Genomic DNA, 18,392 nt, shown 5'->3' with positions numbered 1-18,392 from the left:
TTAGGGAGTGAAATGTGAGCAGGCCATGTAGTCCTAAATTCTGGAGCTTTTTCTTTTTTTATAGAGATAGTGTTGAGCTCAATTTTGGAAGTTACCCTTCCGTGTGCGTTCTTGTTTGGTTTTCTTTTTTTATGGTTTTTCTTTTAGGGTTGTATATGTATAAATAGATGGCTAATACAAAAAGAAAATAAATCATAGTTGGCACAATAAATTTTTTTTAGGTATGGCTCTAAGCAACTAGGTCAGGTGGTGGAGAGTAGAGGCCACCCGTGGCGAGCAAGCTGAAGGTCGGTGGGCGGCAGAGGCTGGAACCTTGCTAGATTTAGGTCCGCGTGATGCGGCCGAGGTCGGTCGATTGGTGGAAGAGGGCGGTCAGAGGATAACAAGTTGTGGCTGGGACTGTCGAACTGGCTAGCTATGGGCGGACGATAGAGCTAAACTGCTGAAGGTTTGTGGTCGCAACGACGGGTGATAACATGGTGGGATGTGACCGTGTGAGAGGCTGGCTGCTGAGGGCTGTCAGCTGTTTCGAGTGGACAGGTGGATTTGTGGTCTTATGAGAATTGGGTCACATATCTGTTAATTTTGTTTTCAGACATGGTATGGTTCAGGCTATAATAAGCCATAATAGACCATCTGCCCCTGATAATTGCATAACATAAAAACAAATAGACTATTCATTGTGTTCTTGAGTTAGTAGTGATCAATTCATCTTTGATGGAGTTTTAATCATCATCAGATAAGAGTTTCGGCTGACAAGACACTGAGCAATATGTTTAGCAGAACTGTTTCTGCATAACTCTTATCTTGTATCACCATAAATATTCCTCTTGTAATGTGTATGATGAGTCAGACAACTCATTGTAATGTTTTTTCCAAATATATCGAGGCCCCATTTGGTTCACTTTAGCTTACTACAAAATCTAGATCATGATTAGGATTATGGTAATCTGGATCAAAGATTGCCAGCTAGTTTGGAACCTTGAATCTCTCGTAGTAGGTTGGAGATGCATTATATAATTCTTACAGTCCATTTTGCTGGGTGTTTATAGGTCACCTGGAGATTATTTTTGTCAGATTGGTTACTGTAATCTAAGGTGGTCCAAAATCCAAATAGACCCTGAATACTGGTGAAGATCACCTTTGTCGGGCTGTTATTTTTTTAATCCTGAAAGCTCTTTTCACAGAAAATTTCCGTGTTCATGGCCATACTTGTTTCGGTTGTTTTGCGCACCCGATGCTAGCCGCACCATCAATCAATCACTCAAGCAATAAGGTAGAAAATATTCCAGCAATTAGCACTATTACTAGCTATTTAGTTATACTAGTAGACGAGCACAACTAGTGAAGAACCGAGGTCAACACAAGGTCAGCCCAATCAGGGACTGAGGTAGAAGCATACCGAGTCGATACCGTGGTAAAGAAAATGCCATATAGACAGTTGATGCCAAGTCATCGAACGAGTACCATAGACAGCAAATCAGGGACACTCATCCCTCGCCTCCCCCATTTTCATGTTTTCGTAGAGCAGGAAGGAAAGGAAAGAGGCGAGCATACATGTTCATTGCTGGAGAAGGATACGACGAAAACCTGGACATCTGGAGGCGACATAGGTAGTATATCGCTAGATACATATAGGAAGAGAGCACGCAAGCGGAGAAAGAAGCCCAGCCGGAGCAGCTCCAAACCGAGAGGCACCCGCACCAGGCGTCAGTCCGAGAAGGACGAGAGAATGCGAGTGCCTTCCCAGCCCTAGACCCACCGAGGCGACACAACACCACCACCAACTCCGTAGCATATGCCGACTGCTGCCGCGCTACGGGCCTTAGTTGTCCAATATCTTAGACATGGATTCCTCATCGCCAAGATAATTTAAGCGTGGCAGGCGCCACCATGTCCTCCTCAGCGGCACGCACGGAGAAAGGCTAGGAGCAAGACCGACTCGCCTTGTACCCGCGTCGACACGCGTCGATCGGCTCGTGGCTGCGACTGTGAGCGGTCACAGCAGGTTGGGGAGGAAGAACAAGCAGGTGAAGGCCGGGAAGACGAATGGGACGTCCGACGACGGCGAAAATGATGGTGCGCGCATGCTGTGAAATGTCCTCATGGACGTGCAATAACCACTGCGTGGGTCTGCCGAGAATGGGTGGCGCGGAGGCGAAGACATGAGGGGAGAGAGAAAAGAAGCAGGATGGCGAACGAGATGGCGGCAACTGAGGCGAGTTCCATCATTATCATGCAGAGGTATAAATGGTCAAATGGGTTGTGTCTCGCGGGCCAGCTCGAGGCACGACACATTTAATAGTGATTGAACCAGTCCGGCACGAGCGACGTGCTGTGTTTGGGCCGTAGCCTCGACCCGTAGTGCTGGTCCGGCTTGACACGATTATATTTTTTATTTTACAAAAAATCATATATACATATGTATAATTTATATTTAATATTAAAAACACTTAAGAATGATGTTCTACTGGTTAGATGGTTTCACCTAGTGTCTTTCGCTCTTCTTCTATCAAGACGTGGGTTTGAACCCACCTTCTGCATCGTTTTTAACATTTTACGCTGATGGCTCAACGAGCTACCGTATCTGGCCGGAGCTGCGGCAGGGCGGGACCATGCCGGGCCGTTTGACCATCTATGCGGATGTGTGGTTTGTATGCGTATGTGTAGTTTGGTACGTGGAGATTGGTTGCGCGGAGGAGATAAGTATGCATGAGTTAATTTGAAATAGATGTAATGAGTTATTCGTAAAAAATAACGTAGAACAACCATATACTCGGACACAGAATAGCTTCTCCGAAGAGAAAAAAAGTCATGCAAGATCATCAGTAACTGTGTTTTGAATTGAAGGGATAGTGCTGTAGGTTTTTATTTCTCAGTCAAGATCGCACACTTTCTCTGCCTCTCCATACAATACAGGTGGAGATACCGGATACGTCGTGGAACATACAGAACATACCCAAAAAAAAAAAACGCGAACACCCCTCGTTTGACTGTTCAGAGCTCCACCTTCTTGGTCTGATGATGACCATCCCCGGCGCCGCCGCCAATACTCTTCTTCGCGTCGCCGTCACCGTCTCCCCCGGCAATCCCAACGACGCGCGGGCCCTTGACCTGCTCGGGGGCCAGCTTCCGGAACCGCACGGTGAGGACGCCGTTGTCGAGGCTGGCGCCGACGGAGTCGAGGTCGGCGTTCTCGGGGAGGCGGAACTGGCGCCAGAACCTGCCGTGGGAGCGCTCCTCGCGGTGCCAGTGGTCGCCCCTGTGCTCCTCCGCGCGCCGCCGCTCGCCGCTGACTCGCAGCACCCGGCTGTAGTCCTCCACCTCGATCTTGAGGTCCTCCCTGCGCATCCCGGGCACGTCCACCACGATCTCGTGCGCGTCGGGAGTCTCGCGCCAGTCCGCGCGCGCCATGGAGACCATGGCCACGTCGTCCCGGTCGAAGCCCAAGGGGACGTGCTCCAGGATCCGGAACGGGTCGGCCAGGAGGCCCACCCCGGGCCCGGACAGCGGAGACGCCGCCGCCGCCGCGGCCTCGTCGCCCCCGCGCCTCCCTTCGCCGAACCACGGGAGCAGCGCGCCGTCCGCCAGTGCCGCCGCCATCACGGCGAGGCACGCGAGCGCGAGCGCTGCTGCGGCTCTCCTCGACATCGTCACGGACCCGAAGGCTTCAGGGCAGTGCGTGCGCACTTTAAAGTTCAATCTAACAGAACTCGCTGATCAGTGAGCAAAAAACTACGCCCGATTGATTAAAGGTCGACACTCGCGCCAAGATTTCAACTTCAAGACAAGAATCGACGCGCAAGCCAGTTGACGTACGCTTCCTGATGCGCTCTTCCTAGCTAGTGCCTAGTGTGCCTTCGATCGGTGGTATGATGATGCGATGGTGACAGGGCAGCGAGGCGGGGTATATTTATAGCGTGGTGAGGAAGTCGGAGAAGGGAGCGCGGTGGCGAGCCAGAAGGTTCGACGAGCTCGAGAGGGTTCGAGGTTGTTGCAGAGGCTTCGCCGCACGGCTAACGTCCCGATGGCGGGAGAGATCTCCTGAAACGTCCTCGTCGCCGTCGGCGTCTCTTTTGGGCTGGGCCAAGTCAGCGTTTATCGCGGACCAGGTCCACGGCGCATGGCCCATCACACATACCTTTCCATGGGCCTGGTGATTACCGACCATGCATGGCAACGATTTTTTTTTTTTTTGAGTCATTGCAGGCGAACAATTTTGATCTGAGTTGTGGCCTGTGGGGTTAACAAGCTTCTTTTCCTAGTATTTTCGACTTATTAATAAAGTACATCTAGGTTTGTTTTGTCAACAAGAAAGAACATCTAGGTTTGTTCTAAGTTACACCTTTTTAACGCTGATGACTACCAACATCTTAAGTTCGTATGAATTCAGAATACAATTTTAATTTGAATAGATTCGATTATTCATGACACATACTTTGAAAATTCTATAGATAAAGAGCCGGGAGCAAGGGAGGAAATACGTGCGTCCACGTCGGCTTAAATTTTTTCAGCCATTGGATAGTCTGTCAACGGCTGTGAATGCATCGCACGGCCAGCGACTGGAAGCTTCCCGTAGCAGCTACCACACAGTCAACCGGATACTTCCAGGTCCTTGGACTCCTTGCATATCGGTCAGTTTGCCATCAGAACAAGGAGAAAAAAAGGTTCCGGTCTTCATCCCTTCCATTTCCAAAGGACGACGCTCTCACCATTCACGAACGGCGACTGCGGATCGATCGTGCGTCGTCTCCTGCGCCGGCCTCTCTTCAAGTCAGGTGTGTTTTTTCTCAGATTTTTTCTTCTCACACAACTTTTTCTAGAAAAAAATGGCGTTAGGGTTTTCGTCTTCCGTTGGAATGTCTCTTCCTCCTCCTCCCGCTATCTCACCCGATCTTCCGATGGACTGTCTCTTCCTCCTTCTTCTGCTATCCCATCCGCGCACAACCCCTCATTGAACCCCACTGCTGTTTCCGTCGCTCTGACTCCCGCGCCCGCCGCCGCAGCGCGCGGTGTCCTGTGTTGGACGCGCTCCCACGACAACGCCTACCCCCTCCCCCTGCGCCCAACGGAGCCATCCTTCTCAACACCAGTCTGAAACTCAGAGATTGGCAGCTCGCACACATCCATAGCTTCCGAGGAAATAAATTTTTAGCTTTCGAGGAAATAAAAGAAAACAAAGGGGAAGATGATATATGTAAGCTCGCACACATTCATAGCTTCATAGCAGGGAGCAAAGCAACGCTATCCTAGAAGAAAAAAAACTTCAATCTGATATGCACATCCATACAAACTAGCAAATGAAAACGATAAACTTTCAAGTATCCAGTTGCTTCGTTTCAGAAAATAGATTCCAATGATAATCAATATTTTTTCATTATTTCACATATATAGTCCAGGATTCACTGCATACTAAACTGCGATTGTCTCAGACATCCTAAAAAAGCTTCATTCTGATATGCACACCCATATATCAGCAAAGCAACGCTATCCTAGAAGAAAAAAAACTTCAATCTGATATGCACATCCATACAAACTAGCAAATGAAAACGATAAACTTTCAAGTACCCAGTTGCTTCGTTTCAGAAAATAGATTCCAATGATAATCAACATTTTTTCATTATTTCACATATATAGTCCAGGATTCATTGCATACTAAACTGCAATTGTCTCAGACATCCTAAAAAAGCTTCAGTCTGATATGCACACCCATATATCCAGCCTAACATATATATAGAAATTTAGCAACCGAAAACTTATATAATTAGACAAACTAACAGACGAAACCAATAAACTTTCAAGTATCAGTTAGTTACTTCGTTTAAGAAAACAGATTCCAGTGGTAAGCAACATTTTTTTCATTTCACATATATTGCCCAGGGTTCACTACACACACAAATGTTATGTGTATAAGCATGCAGAGTTCAGGCATCTAACAACATTATAAATCCATTATTTTCTGTTTCTGAACAAACATGGTCTTCAGTTAAATAGCAAATTCCATGTCTTTGCTATTTATGAGTGCCAACAATAAGATAAATGTTAGTATAACAAATAATCTTAATATAAAGCATACAAACATGTAAAAACCACATATCATTCGTTTCAGCAACAAGGTGAGGTTCATTAGTGCTAAACTGTAAAAACGCTAATATAAACAAAGTAGCTTGATTCCTTAACTACCTAAATTGTTTTTTAGTTTCAGATAGTGTCTTTAGTGCCATGGCGCCGCTACGCCAGGGAGCAAGTCGGTCCGCCATGGCTGGGTGGGGCATATACCACAGACTGAAGCATAAACCAACGCAAATCCAATGATTGTAAAACAGCAGTTTCGATGGCGAGAAGTTTGCAACACAGATTCAGTTAACATGAGAGTTCAGAGAGTAACTTCAGCGCTCAGTTTCAAACATGGATAAAATATCAGCTGACTATCAGTCGACCCTCCAAATCTAAACGCACAAATTTTGGTTCTCAAATTCTATTAGGGGACCTTTTTATTTGGGTAAATATGGGGACTATTTAGTAAATAAAATTCTGTATGGATGTGTCCTCTAGCATCTGGTACAAATGCAAGTTGACAGCATTTCATACATGGCACCAAGAATCTACCAGAATCAGATAACAGCATGATGCACTCATGTCCGTATCTGACCACATAAAAATGCAGCCCCTTTCATTCATTGTGACTATAAATGTGTTAGTTCGCACCTACAAATTTCAGGCCAAAAAATAACAGGATGGGAAAGGGGGTTGTGGCTGAAAGGCATTTAGATTTTTCATGCTTCTTATATTTAAACATGGATAAAATATCAGCTGACTATCAGCCGACCCTCCAAATCTAAACGCACAAATTTTGGTTCTCAAATTCTATTAGGGGACCTTTTTATTTGGGTAAATATGGGGACTATTTAGTAAATGAAATTCTGTATGGATGTGTACTCTAGCATCTGGTACAAATGCAAGTTGACAGCATTTCATACATGGCACCAAGAATCTATCAGAATCAGATAACAGCATGATGCATTCATGTCCGTATCTGACCACATAAAAATGCAGCCCCTTTCATTCATTGTGACTATAAATGTGTTAGTTCGCACCTACAAATTTCAGGCCAAAAAGTAACAGGATGGGAAAGGGGGTTGTGGCTGAAGGCATTTAGATTTTTCATGCTTCTTATATTTATCAGTCAACGCTCAGTTTTAAACATGGCTAAGATATCAGCTGACTATCAGCCGACCCTCCAGATCTAAACGCACAAATTGGGAAATGAATGCATCAATAAATGAATTCCATCTTCACCTGAACGGCTAGATTACCTCCTTTTGTTTATGCATAGTTCCACACCACTAGCCCCCGTTCAAGTTGGCTAATTTTCCATTTATATTTACTCTGCAACCTTCTTCTCTCCCATTATCTCTGTTCGTTTTTTATGTCAAAAACAGTAACGACTATAATCTGATTGTGACCACTCTCCATGAGTTGCTTCACCCAAAACAGCCAAGGGTCGTTTTCCTCGCTTCACTGAGTCTCTCACAAACACTAATCGAAATTTGATTTATTAACACACATGGCGTCATTTTCAAGTTCCCAAGCAGCCCACAGATTCTATTGATTGTGGGTGTCTTTCAGCATCTGAGGGTTTCTACCAGTCCAGGTATGCTATTTTGAGCAAGTAATAATGTATGATAAAAAAGCAATTTAATCTGATATACGGATAATATTTTTTACTATAGTTCCTTAATATATATATATACACACACAAACACAGAAAAAAATCAGGCTGTTTATTCATAGCCATTACAGTTTGCGCATAGTCTATACGTAGACACCAATGCCACTTTCTAAGCACAACAAATTTTAATTTGTTCGTTTATGAACACTACAGGTTACACACAAGCTTCAAATTATCGCAAAATTCCTCTTACATATCTACATCTCATACCGGACCAGGTCTCATACCGGACCAGGTAAGACTTAAGAAGTCATGATAATATACTTAAATTTATACTTTTTCATATTGTTTCTATTTTCATAAATGTTGCTATGAACATAACATTTTGTAATTTGTTTACACCTAAATACTATAGCTTTCTCATACACTTGGACTTAATACGAAACTCCTTTTACCCAGTTTGCTTGGACTTATTACGAAACTTCTTTTACTCAGCTGGAGCTTCCATCAAAACATGTGTGTATTTAACTTCCTTTACAAAAAAATATTATATTTTAAATTGGTATGATGTTTCCTTGATCTTTAGTCATGTAAATATATTGAAACCTATTCGATTGTATTTCTATAATACATGTGCAAGCATAGATGATTAACCTCCTCCGTGCGCACAGACATACATCTTAGGCATATATATATGTGTGTGTGCATGTATACTACGCACATGTTTGTGCCTATACTCATTAAACAAATATATACTCTCTTCCTTTTATTGATTGTGCGTAACTAATCACTAAATCAAATCCACTTATCCCCATTCTAATTTATTTGCATCTATTCATAGGTTAATAATTTGAAGTCAAAAAAAAGTCACGAGTATCTAAACTAAATAATGAATCCCTCATCGACATCCGCGACAACCAGCAACAACAAACCAATGAGGAAAAGACAACGCGGTATGTTATTACTTCTATAGTTTACAGAACATTAGAAAATAATAAAAATATAGAAAACATCCAGATATTAATACCGATAGATGACCCCTTTTCCCAGACCTTACCGATACGCATACATCTGTACCAGCAAGCGCTACAGAAGCACGGAGATCCCGGAGAATGTTGATTAATCAGAACAGACTTGCTAAAAGAGGTAACGACAAATAACAAAAAATAGCAATATTAATCGTTTCATGCTCTCACACAAATTATTAAACTATATTACTAACTTACTTTTGTCCTTTTTTTCCTAAGGCCTATTGTCGACAATACCAGCGTTGTCGCAATATGCTTACTTCTCTGATGAGTACATACAATCATTAAAAGGCAATGCAACACACATTGTCCTTAAACATAAAAAACAAATAGTTACTAACTACAACTGTTACGTACTAGATTTTTTTAACATCATATTTTCCTTCTCAAAATTGGTTACTAACTTTGTCTCAATTCCTCACAATTTTTCTCTTCAAATAATATTGTGCGAACCGATCGGCCAAAATCAAACACAGCCTCATATCCAAACAGATCGCACCTCGGAAAACCTGAGTATGAGTGCTCTCACTGCCATGCTATTTTTTGGTATGCTGAAAGAGTTCGTAATCGGCAACGAGACTCATCTATTGTATATAACAATTGTTGTAAAGGTGGCAAGATTATCATACCTCCGTATAGACCTAGGCCTGAACCTCTATCTTCTCTTGCAAGGTTAGATGGTGACATAGCCTCAAAAAAATTTATCAGAAACATAAGACAATACAACTGCTTATTTGCTTTCACATCAATGGGCGCTCAGATAGATAATTCTGTTAATGATGGTCGTGGTCCACCGCTATTCAAAATATGTGGACAGGTTCATCATCGTATAGGATCTCTATTACCTCCAGATGGATCCTCACCTAAATTCATTCAACTGTACATCTACGATACTGCAAATGAGATTCAAAATAGAATGAACTCTTTGGGGAATAACGATAGAAATGATGGTGGTTTGGACCCTGTTATAGTCAATGGGTTGATAAAAATGCTTGATGATCACAATCCATTTGCAAAAAAATTCCGTATGGCAAGAGATCGTCTAGCTGATAATGAAAGTGAAGATTTTATTATTAGACTCATTGGTGCTAAGGAGGGTGATCCTGTACAATATAATTTGCCAACAACGGATCAGCTTGCTATGTTGATTGTTGGGGATTTCTCTTTGGACACATTCAAACGTGATATTATTATTGAAACTAAAAGCAAAGAACTCAAACGAATATCCTCACTTCACCCAGCTTATATGGCTCTACAGTATCCATTGCTTTTTCCTTTTGGAGAACGTGGCTTCCAAGTTGGAATCTTATACAATGGTTTATGTGCAAATGACAACAATGCATGAAGACACATGAGCATGCAAGAATATTATTGCTACCAATTTCATTACAGGAAAAACCAACCAAATCCATATCTATGCTACGGTTTATTATCAAGTCAAGCTAAAGTGGAAGCTAGAGCATGCATCGATGAAAATAGGTTGAACTATGTTATTAACAATCAAAAAAATCTACACATGGAAAGCATACAGGGAATCACAGATGTGATTAGTCGTGGTTGTATTAGTGGTGAGGAAGTTGGCAAAACTATCATCCTTCCTGCGTCACATACAGGAGGAAGAAGATATATGATCCAAAATTACCATGACAGCATAGCTATCTGTCGAGTTCATGGTCCACCTGATTTTTTTGTCACCTTTACATGAAATGCAAACTGGCCTGAAATTTTGGAAAGCATGTTTGAAAATGGACAGAACCCTCCCGATAGATCTGATGTTATAGTTCGAGTTTATCATATGAAATTAAATGATTTGATGCATGACATAAGAAATGGATCTATTTTTGGATCGTGCACTGCAGGTATGGCTGTTCTCATCCCACAACACACATACGACCGTACATAAAAAACCAGACAATTATTCCCCACGTATTACATAATCTAACATGAATTCTAACACCCTTTCCATGCAGTGCTCTACACAATTGAATTCCAAAAACGAGGCCTACCTCACTCGCATATCATATTTTGGGTATCAAATGGCACTTCGGAGTCTACATCCAACTTTATTGATTCTTTCATCAGTGCTGAGATTCCAGATCCAAGCATCGACCCTTTAGGGTACTGTTTGGTGGCAGAACATATGATCCACGGTCCATGCGGAACATTAAATCCAAATTCTCAATGTATGAAAAATAACAGATGCTCGAAGAATTATCCAAAGGAGTTCCATGAAGAAACTAACCTGGACGAACAAGGATTTGCTACATACAGACGACAGAACAATAACCGCTACGTCATTAAAGGGGGTCACAAGTTGGATAATAGGTGGGTAGTTCCATATAATGACACTCTATTAAAGACTTATCAAGCTCATATCAATGTTGAATGGTGCAACAAAACTGTTTTTGTCAAATACCTCTTCAAATACGTAACAAAAGGACCAGACTACAACAAAGTTTATTTACAAAGAATAAGAAATGGTGAGGATACCCCTTATGATGAAGAAACTAATGCGAGAAATGAAGTGAAAGAATATTTGGACACTCGCTATCTATGCGACAAGGATTCCTGTTGGCGTGTGCTTGGATATGACATCCATAGACATTATCCTGCAGTAGAACGAATGCCTGTGCATTTACCAAATGAAAATTACATAACATAATGCAGCAAGCAACATATCACGAATATTGTCTGAAGGTTTTGTTCGAAAGACAATGCTCACCGAGTGGTTTTATGTTAATTCAACATGTGAATCAGCACGGGATCTAACATATATTGAATTTCCAACTAAATGGCGATGGGAAGACAAAACAAGAAGCTGGAAACCAAGACATGCAAAGGAAGGGAAAATAGGTCGTATATATTATGTACATCCATCTACAGGAGAAAGATACTATTTACGAATGCTTCTTATGATCGTTAAAGGTGCTACAAGCTACGAGGATTTGAGAAGATATAACAACATATTACATCCCACATTTAAGGAAGCATGTAGAGCACGAGGTCTTCTTAACGATGACAATGAGTGGTACAATGCCTTTGACGAAGCTGCCAGATGGGCCACTTCTGAGCAGTTGCGACATCTATTTGTCACCATGCTTCTTTATTGTGAGGTTGGAGATGAGTATGCATTTTTCGAGAAAGTATGGAAACAACTAACAGATGATATTCAATATAGAATGAGAAAAACATTGAATCTTCCTTCCTATCAAATGCCAACAATAGAATTGCGAGATCATTTAATTGACAAATTATCTGTGCTTTTCAACAAATGTGGCTCCAATATAAAAGAATACAACTTGCCACAAAAAACTAATTCAACGGGCTCAATCCACGACAATCGATTTATTGAGGAAGAGTTATCATATAACTTCGATACTTTATCACAAACTGCATACAATCTCCGTGTGAAACTGAATGATCAACAGTTGCATGCTTTTAATACTATAGTTGATACTGTCCTATCAAACATATTTGGATTCTTCTTTTTATCTGGATATGGAGGCACTGGAAAGACTTTCCTTTGGAATGCGATCATAACACACTTACGAGCACAAAAAGGATAGTCTTAACGGTTGCATCTTCTGGGGTTGCCTCCTTGCTACTTCCAGGTGGCCGCACAACACATTCAAGGTTCAGAATACCTTGCGAACTAGACGAAACATCAACTTGCGACATTAAAAGAGGTACAATGCTTGCTGAGTTGATTGAAGCGGCTTCTTTAATAATTTGGGACGAAGCATTCATGACACATAGAAATGCTTTTGAAGCCCTAGATCGTTCCCTTCGTGATTTACTTTCTTTGAAATCTGCTCAATCTGCTACCATTCCTTTTGGGGGTAAGGTCATCGTACTAGGAGGTGATCCTAGACAGATATTACCTGTGATAGAAGGTGGCAATCGTGCACAAATTATAAATGCTGCTATAACCAATTCGCCACTTTGGAATTCAGTCACAGTCCTACATCTTACACAAAACATGAGACTTCGTTCAACGGATTTAACAGATAGCGAAAAAACTGAACTTGCAGATTTTAGTGCATGGATCTTAAATATTGGCAACGACAATATACCAGCTATACAAAAACCAGGAGAAATGGAGCCCACATGGATACAAATTCCTTCTGAATTCCTCTTACTGCCCCAAGAAGATCATATTTCAGCTTTAATTGCAACAGTGTATCCAGAAATAACAGAAAGTTATAATGATCCAACCTATCTACAACATCGGGCTGTCTTAACACCAACAAATGAGATAGCTGATTTAATTAACGAACATGTGGTTGACCTTATTCCCGGAACGCACAAACAATATTTAAGTTGTGACCGGATTGCATCACAGTCAAATACAGGTGGGACATTAGATCTTTTATATCCAGTTGATTTTCTAAATTCAATAAATAGTAACAACTTTCCGCAACATAAACTGCTGCTTAAAGAAGGAGTACCGATTATATTGCTTCGAAATCTAAATCAATCTGAAGGTTTATGCAATGGCACAAGACTTATCATAACTGCTCTAGGAGACATGGTTTTGGAAGCTCAGATTTTAACTGGTACACATGCTGGAAAGAAAGTTCTCATTCCCAGAATATGTCTGGTGCTTAAAACAAACAAAAATCCATTTGTACTCGAAGGAAGGCAATATCCTATAAAAATATGTTATGCTATGACAATCAACAAAAGTCAAGGACAAACACTCTCACAAGTTGGCATCTACCTCAAAAAGCCTGTATTTACTCATGGCCAGCTTTATGTTGTTGTTTCTCGAGTAACTTCAAAATCAGGTTTACACATTTTAATTGAAGACGAAGATGGTCGATCAAGCAATGAGACAAGGAACATAGTTTACAAGGAAATATTCAATCGCATACCTATGAATGTCGATGCTACAACTTCATAGTACCCTAAAATATTCACTACACGTACACTATCTACTATTATATGTATTAGTAATGCATACTATGGTAAGTTTATACAGACCATACCCCATTATATGCAATTCATTCATACCGAAACATACACACAAGTTTATTCTAATAATCATATTCAATTTAAAAAGTTACAAGTTCTTTTTACAAACATTATCGGCTCACTATTTTCAAATGCCTATTTTACACTACATACTGATATTTCTTCTGCAATTTATTATTCTTGCGTCGTTCTGTGTGCTACTACTTACATCAATCATACATTTTTACATTCCGCTTACATATATACCACTATTTTTCAACACTCAACAGTTCGTTCATAACATTGACATCTTTGTTTGTTAAATACAGAAAAATGGAATACACTTTATTACCTGATTTAGCACCGCATAAGATACATGCAAAGATTCAAGTACATGTATCTAGAAAGTGGCTTTTCCGAGGTGCTACTGATAGTGGACCACTACAACATGTTGATATGGTTTTGTCTGATCGAGAGGTACAAAATCATAATATTTTGACTTCATATATTTCTTTTATAAGCATATGATTTCACAAACATATAATGATCGCCAACAATAGGCTTCTAACAGATTTGGTAATATGGCAGGGTAATGCTATTTATGCTGAAATCCCTGGAAATTTAGCTGAACAAAAAGCAACAAATATTGAAGAAGGAGGAGTTTATGATATCAACAGATTCAGAGTGTGCGCAGCAAAAACTGTTTTCAAAATAGTGGATGGGGACAAAATGATCCAATTCACATTTCATACCATAGTAAAATGTGCCACAAGCCCTCCAACAACATTTCCATTATATGTTTATCGGCTAACATCATTTGATCTAATTGAGCCTCATGTTCAAACTACAAATAACTTTGTTGGTACGATATATAACTTGAAATATATTTTTATACCCTGTTAAAACTAACAGAATATCTAATATATTTTATCTTCAAAATTGATTACAGATGTTCTTGGTGTCATAACTGAAATTCATGAACTGACACCTGTGCATGTCCGAAGTCAACTAACACCAACAGTGACAAGGACCATTATCATAGAAGATCTCAGGTATTACACAACTCTTCTTATAGTCCCAAATTTTATATGATATAATAATAATTGCCTTACAATCTGACCAACAAAAAAAAAACAGCGACAAAACAATGAAGATCACTTTATGGGCAGATTAGGCGATAATGTTCAATCTTCATGACGTGTACGATGCAAATACAAATAAACCGATTCTTGTGCTATTCGTCGGGTGCTTACCAAAATTTTTCAAAGGTCATAAACATTTATCTATACAAAAGACTTTTAAAATCATTAATATTGAATTGTTATAACTTTTTGTGATGTGACAATTTTGCAATATTAAACATTAGGTGTCTACCTAAGTGGTGGTCCTGCCTGTAGATGGTACTTCAATCCAACAATTCCAGAGGCAGAACCTTATCTTACCAGGTACACAGAATCTAAACAAAACCTATTCACAAACACTTTTTCATAAAAAATAACAGATGTAATAATAATATAATTTATATCTTCTACAGCCAGTCTACAAAAAGAATTGTGTTACAGCTTCCCCAAAATTTACAACATCCTCCAGCGATGGAAACGAAGCCAATTGTCGAACATAAATCCCTCTATGAACTTCTTACAGTTAACCCATATGATTTCCCGGTACGTTCTAACAAATTTTTGGCCTTACTATGTTCAAAATTCACTAACTTAAACATCTCTAAAATGCAGGAAACAGGATTTGAATGTACTATCACAATAGCAGAAATACCAGCTGAACACAAATGGTGGTTTCCATCTTGCACAAAATGCAATAAAGCAACAATCCCTCACACTACAGGTTATCACTGTGAATCATGCAATTGGGATGGATACAAATTTAAGTAAGTTTCTATATAAAATAATTCAACTATATTGATTAACCTTTGTATGGCTTACTGTTACACATAAATTGAATCTATAATTCATTCATGCAATTTATCCCCTATCATAACTTAACAAACAACTTCTGTACACCAGATACAAGCTCAAATTCCTGGCATCTGATGAAACAGATATTGCAGAAATGTTTTGTTTTGACACTGTAGCAAGGCACATCGTTGGTAAATCCTGTGAGATTGTTTTACGAAGTGTCACTGAACAGTCTCCTATCCCACCTGATCTAGCACAAATCATATCTCTGAAATTTACATTCAGAGTCACAATTGACAATCAATCTCTTTTCCAACAAACCAGTTGCCCAAACGTGTTCCGCATTAATTCTATTGTTGCTGCACATGGGAGACAACGTTCTTTACCAATGCAAATAGGAATTTCTGATCAACAAGGACCATCAACACCTCAAAACAAATCAAAACCGATGTTATTGGAAGACTCTCCATCTACAACTTTGGAAAAATTATCTACTACAACTCCTACAACTGTATGATACTTCTTAATCACAATACTGCTATATTAATCCATCTCTTACACATTACTAGCTCAAACTAAAATGTTATGTACATTAATTTTTACAGGTAGTAAGGAAGCTTCTATATTCCGAAACTGACAACACGCCGAAAACGCACTCAATTTCTTTTACTCAATTATCTTTTATTCATTTTAAGATTTAGTGAGTATTGACAGTTAAAAATACTTATATTTGTTCCATGTTGACAGTGCAAACAAGAGTAATATCAATAGCCCAGAAAAAGATGATGGCGATAAGGAAACCGCACAGGTTTGATCCATTTCATTCCACTAAACTATCATACTTATATTTTCTGCCTAAACTACATACACTTACTTCTTAACATATTCAAAAGTTCCATAAATACAGATTTTAAAACAACTGATTCTACCACAGTCAAATGTACAGAGTTAGACTATCGTACCATAACTTACTAAACTGTACAACAATTCATTGTTACAACCAATATTAGATTCTCATAATCAGATAAAATCTATCCGTTAGAGATCCAAACATTTTGCTTTCCATGTCTTGGTTAATGTGTTGTATGAAAGAATCTCAATTATTATCCTTACGTTGCATTTACTTGGGTATTGTGCAATGTCATCTTATTATACATCATGTATTACGTCTAACATAGTTTATTCATCTTATACAAATTAACATTTTCATAGTTTATTTAAACCTGATACCAATATATAGTTGAAAATAACTCTTCTATTCAATGCAGTTCCTCCTTTCATTGCATACGCATGCATACTTTTATACAAGTTTTACAAAGCATCCAGCATCCAAGTTTCAGTGAGCAAAAACAAATCATACACCTTATAATGCAATATACATACCTCACTACTACAGATATATATACTATTATAATACTATATATACTTGCTCTGATCTACCTTCTATGCTAAACGAGCCTTATGTTTATATTTTAAGGCTCAATAATTTGACATTACTTACTTTATTCCTACCTATCTTTCAAATAACAATAGCTATTTCACACAACCATTTCCAATTTATTCACATGATGAATGGCAAGTGTTGTTGTTACTACTGTACGCCATCTTCTGTACATTTGAATAGTTTTGTTCAAATATTATAACTCAATAGGATGTCATCATATTCTTTATTCCAATCAATACACCAATTTCAATTTATCAAATATATCTATTTCAATAGAGTCCCATACTCTACTATTGTTCTATTTACATTTGTTACAAGACATTACATATTTTCCGCTTCTTTATAAAGAACTTCGATATATGCAGCTTGATACAATACCCACTAACAAAGGAAAAGGACCAGCAGATACAATTGAATCGCCACCTAAAAGGTTACGCTCTGTATCATACTCTCCTATATGAATTATTTTCCTTCCTATTACGATAGCGTAGTTCCATTACCAATCTTAGTTACTACAAACCATATAACACAGTTTCTCTGTACCTGCATTTCAGAATAATAAAAATTTATATTTTCCTATGGAATATATTACATACTAGGCTGACTATTAAATTCTAAAATTCGTTTACAGGTTCAAACAAGGGACGATACGCATCGGAAAAGAAATGGACATCAAATCCTCCGAGAACTAAAGTTTCACTCAGATCTTCGTCGACCTTTTGAGTTGCACAATGTCTATTTTGCAACATATGTATAATTATATATGATGACCTACTCAGCTCTTTGAAAACAATTTATGTAAATATAACAGCCTAATTCTACGTAGTGGACAAAAATGTTGACTCTGATTACAGCTAAGGTAACTCTATTTCATATAAACATATAACATCTGCAGTAATCAAATTAGAAAAAATTTCTAACGCGCGCAGGGCACGCGCCAGTGACTAGTGTATAAGTATTCCCTCTATTCTAAATTTAAGTTATTTTGGCTCTCTAGATACAAAACTCTTATCGGACATTTAGGTATACATCTAGGTATACACTATGTTTGGATATATACTTTTATAACATAACTACTCCCTCTATTTCATTTTCTTCGAGAACATGCATTGACGATGCCTTAGCATGTGTTTAATTACAAGAATTTGAGTACTAAGGCTCTAAATTTTATACTATACAATTTAAGGATCGGATAATATTTATATTAAGCTCTATTTCTATTTATCTTTGAACTAAAATTATTTAGAGGTTCAAATGAATCGTGAAAAAACATTTGAATCATGATCCATTATAACCACTACCCGTACCACATGTTACAGACCACTAAAATATTGGTAGGCAAACTAAAGCAAACAACAAGAAAAAGCAGGAGACGAGGCCCC

The 18,392-nt window shown here is 39.3% G+C and overlaps 2 protein-coding genes and 1 pseudogene across 2 annotated transcripts; 2 read left to right on the top strand and 1 right to left on the bottom strand.

Annotated features, from left to right (window-relative positions):
* Positions 1-2,843: 2,843 nt before the first annotated feature.
* On the bottom strand, positions 2,844-3,885 carry LOC100283239 (22.0 kDa class IV heat shock protein). The gene has a single exon (NM_001156141.2). It carries the CDS (start codon positions 3,649-3,651, stop codon positions 2,998-3,000), a length of 654 nt encoding a protein of 217 aa, NP_001149613.2. The 5' UTR covers positions 3,652-3,885; the 3' UTR covers positions 2,844-2,997.
* A 729-nt stretch (positions 3,886-4,614) lies between these two features.
* LOC103641691 (uncharacterized) lies at positions 4,615-17,891 on the top strand (annotated as a pseudogene).
* Positions 8,832-13,976, top strand: LOC103641690 (ATP-dependent DNA helicase PIF1-like). Its single transcript, XM_008665014.2, has 2 exons — positions 8,832-10,559; positions 10,671-13,976. The coding sequence occupies exon 2, from the start codon at positions 12,392-12,394 to the stop codon at positions 13,601-13,603; it is 1,212 nt and encodes a 403-aa protein (XP_008663236.1). The 5' UTR covers positions 8,832-10,559; positions 10,671-12,391; the 3' UTR covers positions 13,604-13,976.
* Positions 17,892-18,392: the final 501 nt, after the last annotated feature.

The sequence above is a fragment of the Zea mays genome, chromosome 10, assembly GCF_902167145.1.
Source record: "Zea mays cultivar B73 chromosome 10, Zm-B73-REFERENCE-NAM-5.0, whole genome shotgun sequence".
Lineage (NCBI taxonomy): Eukaryota > Viridiplantae > Streptophyta > Magnoliopsida > Poales > Poaceae > Zea > Zea mays.
Note: the sequence above shows the minus strand (reverse complement) of the source record. Positions and strands in the feature narration are given on the sequence as shown.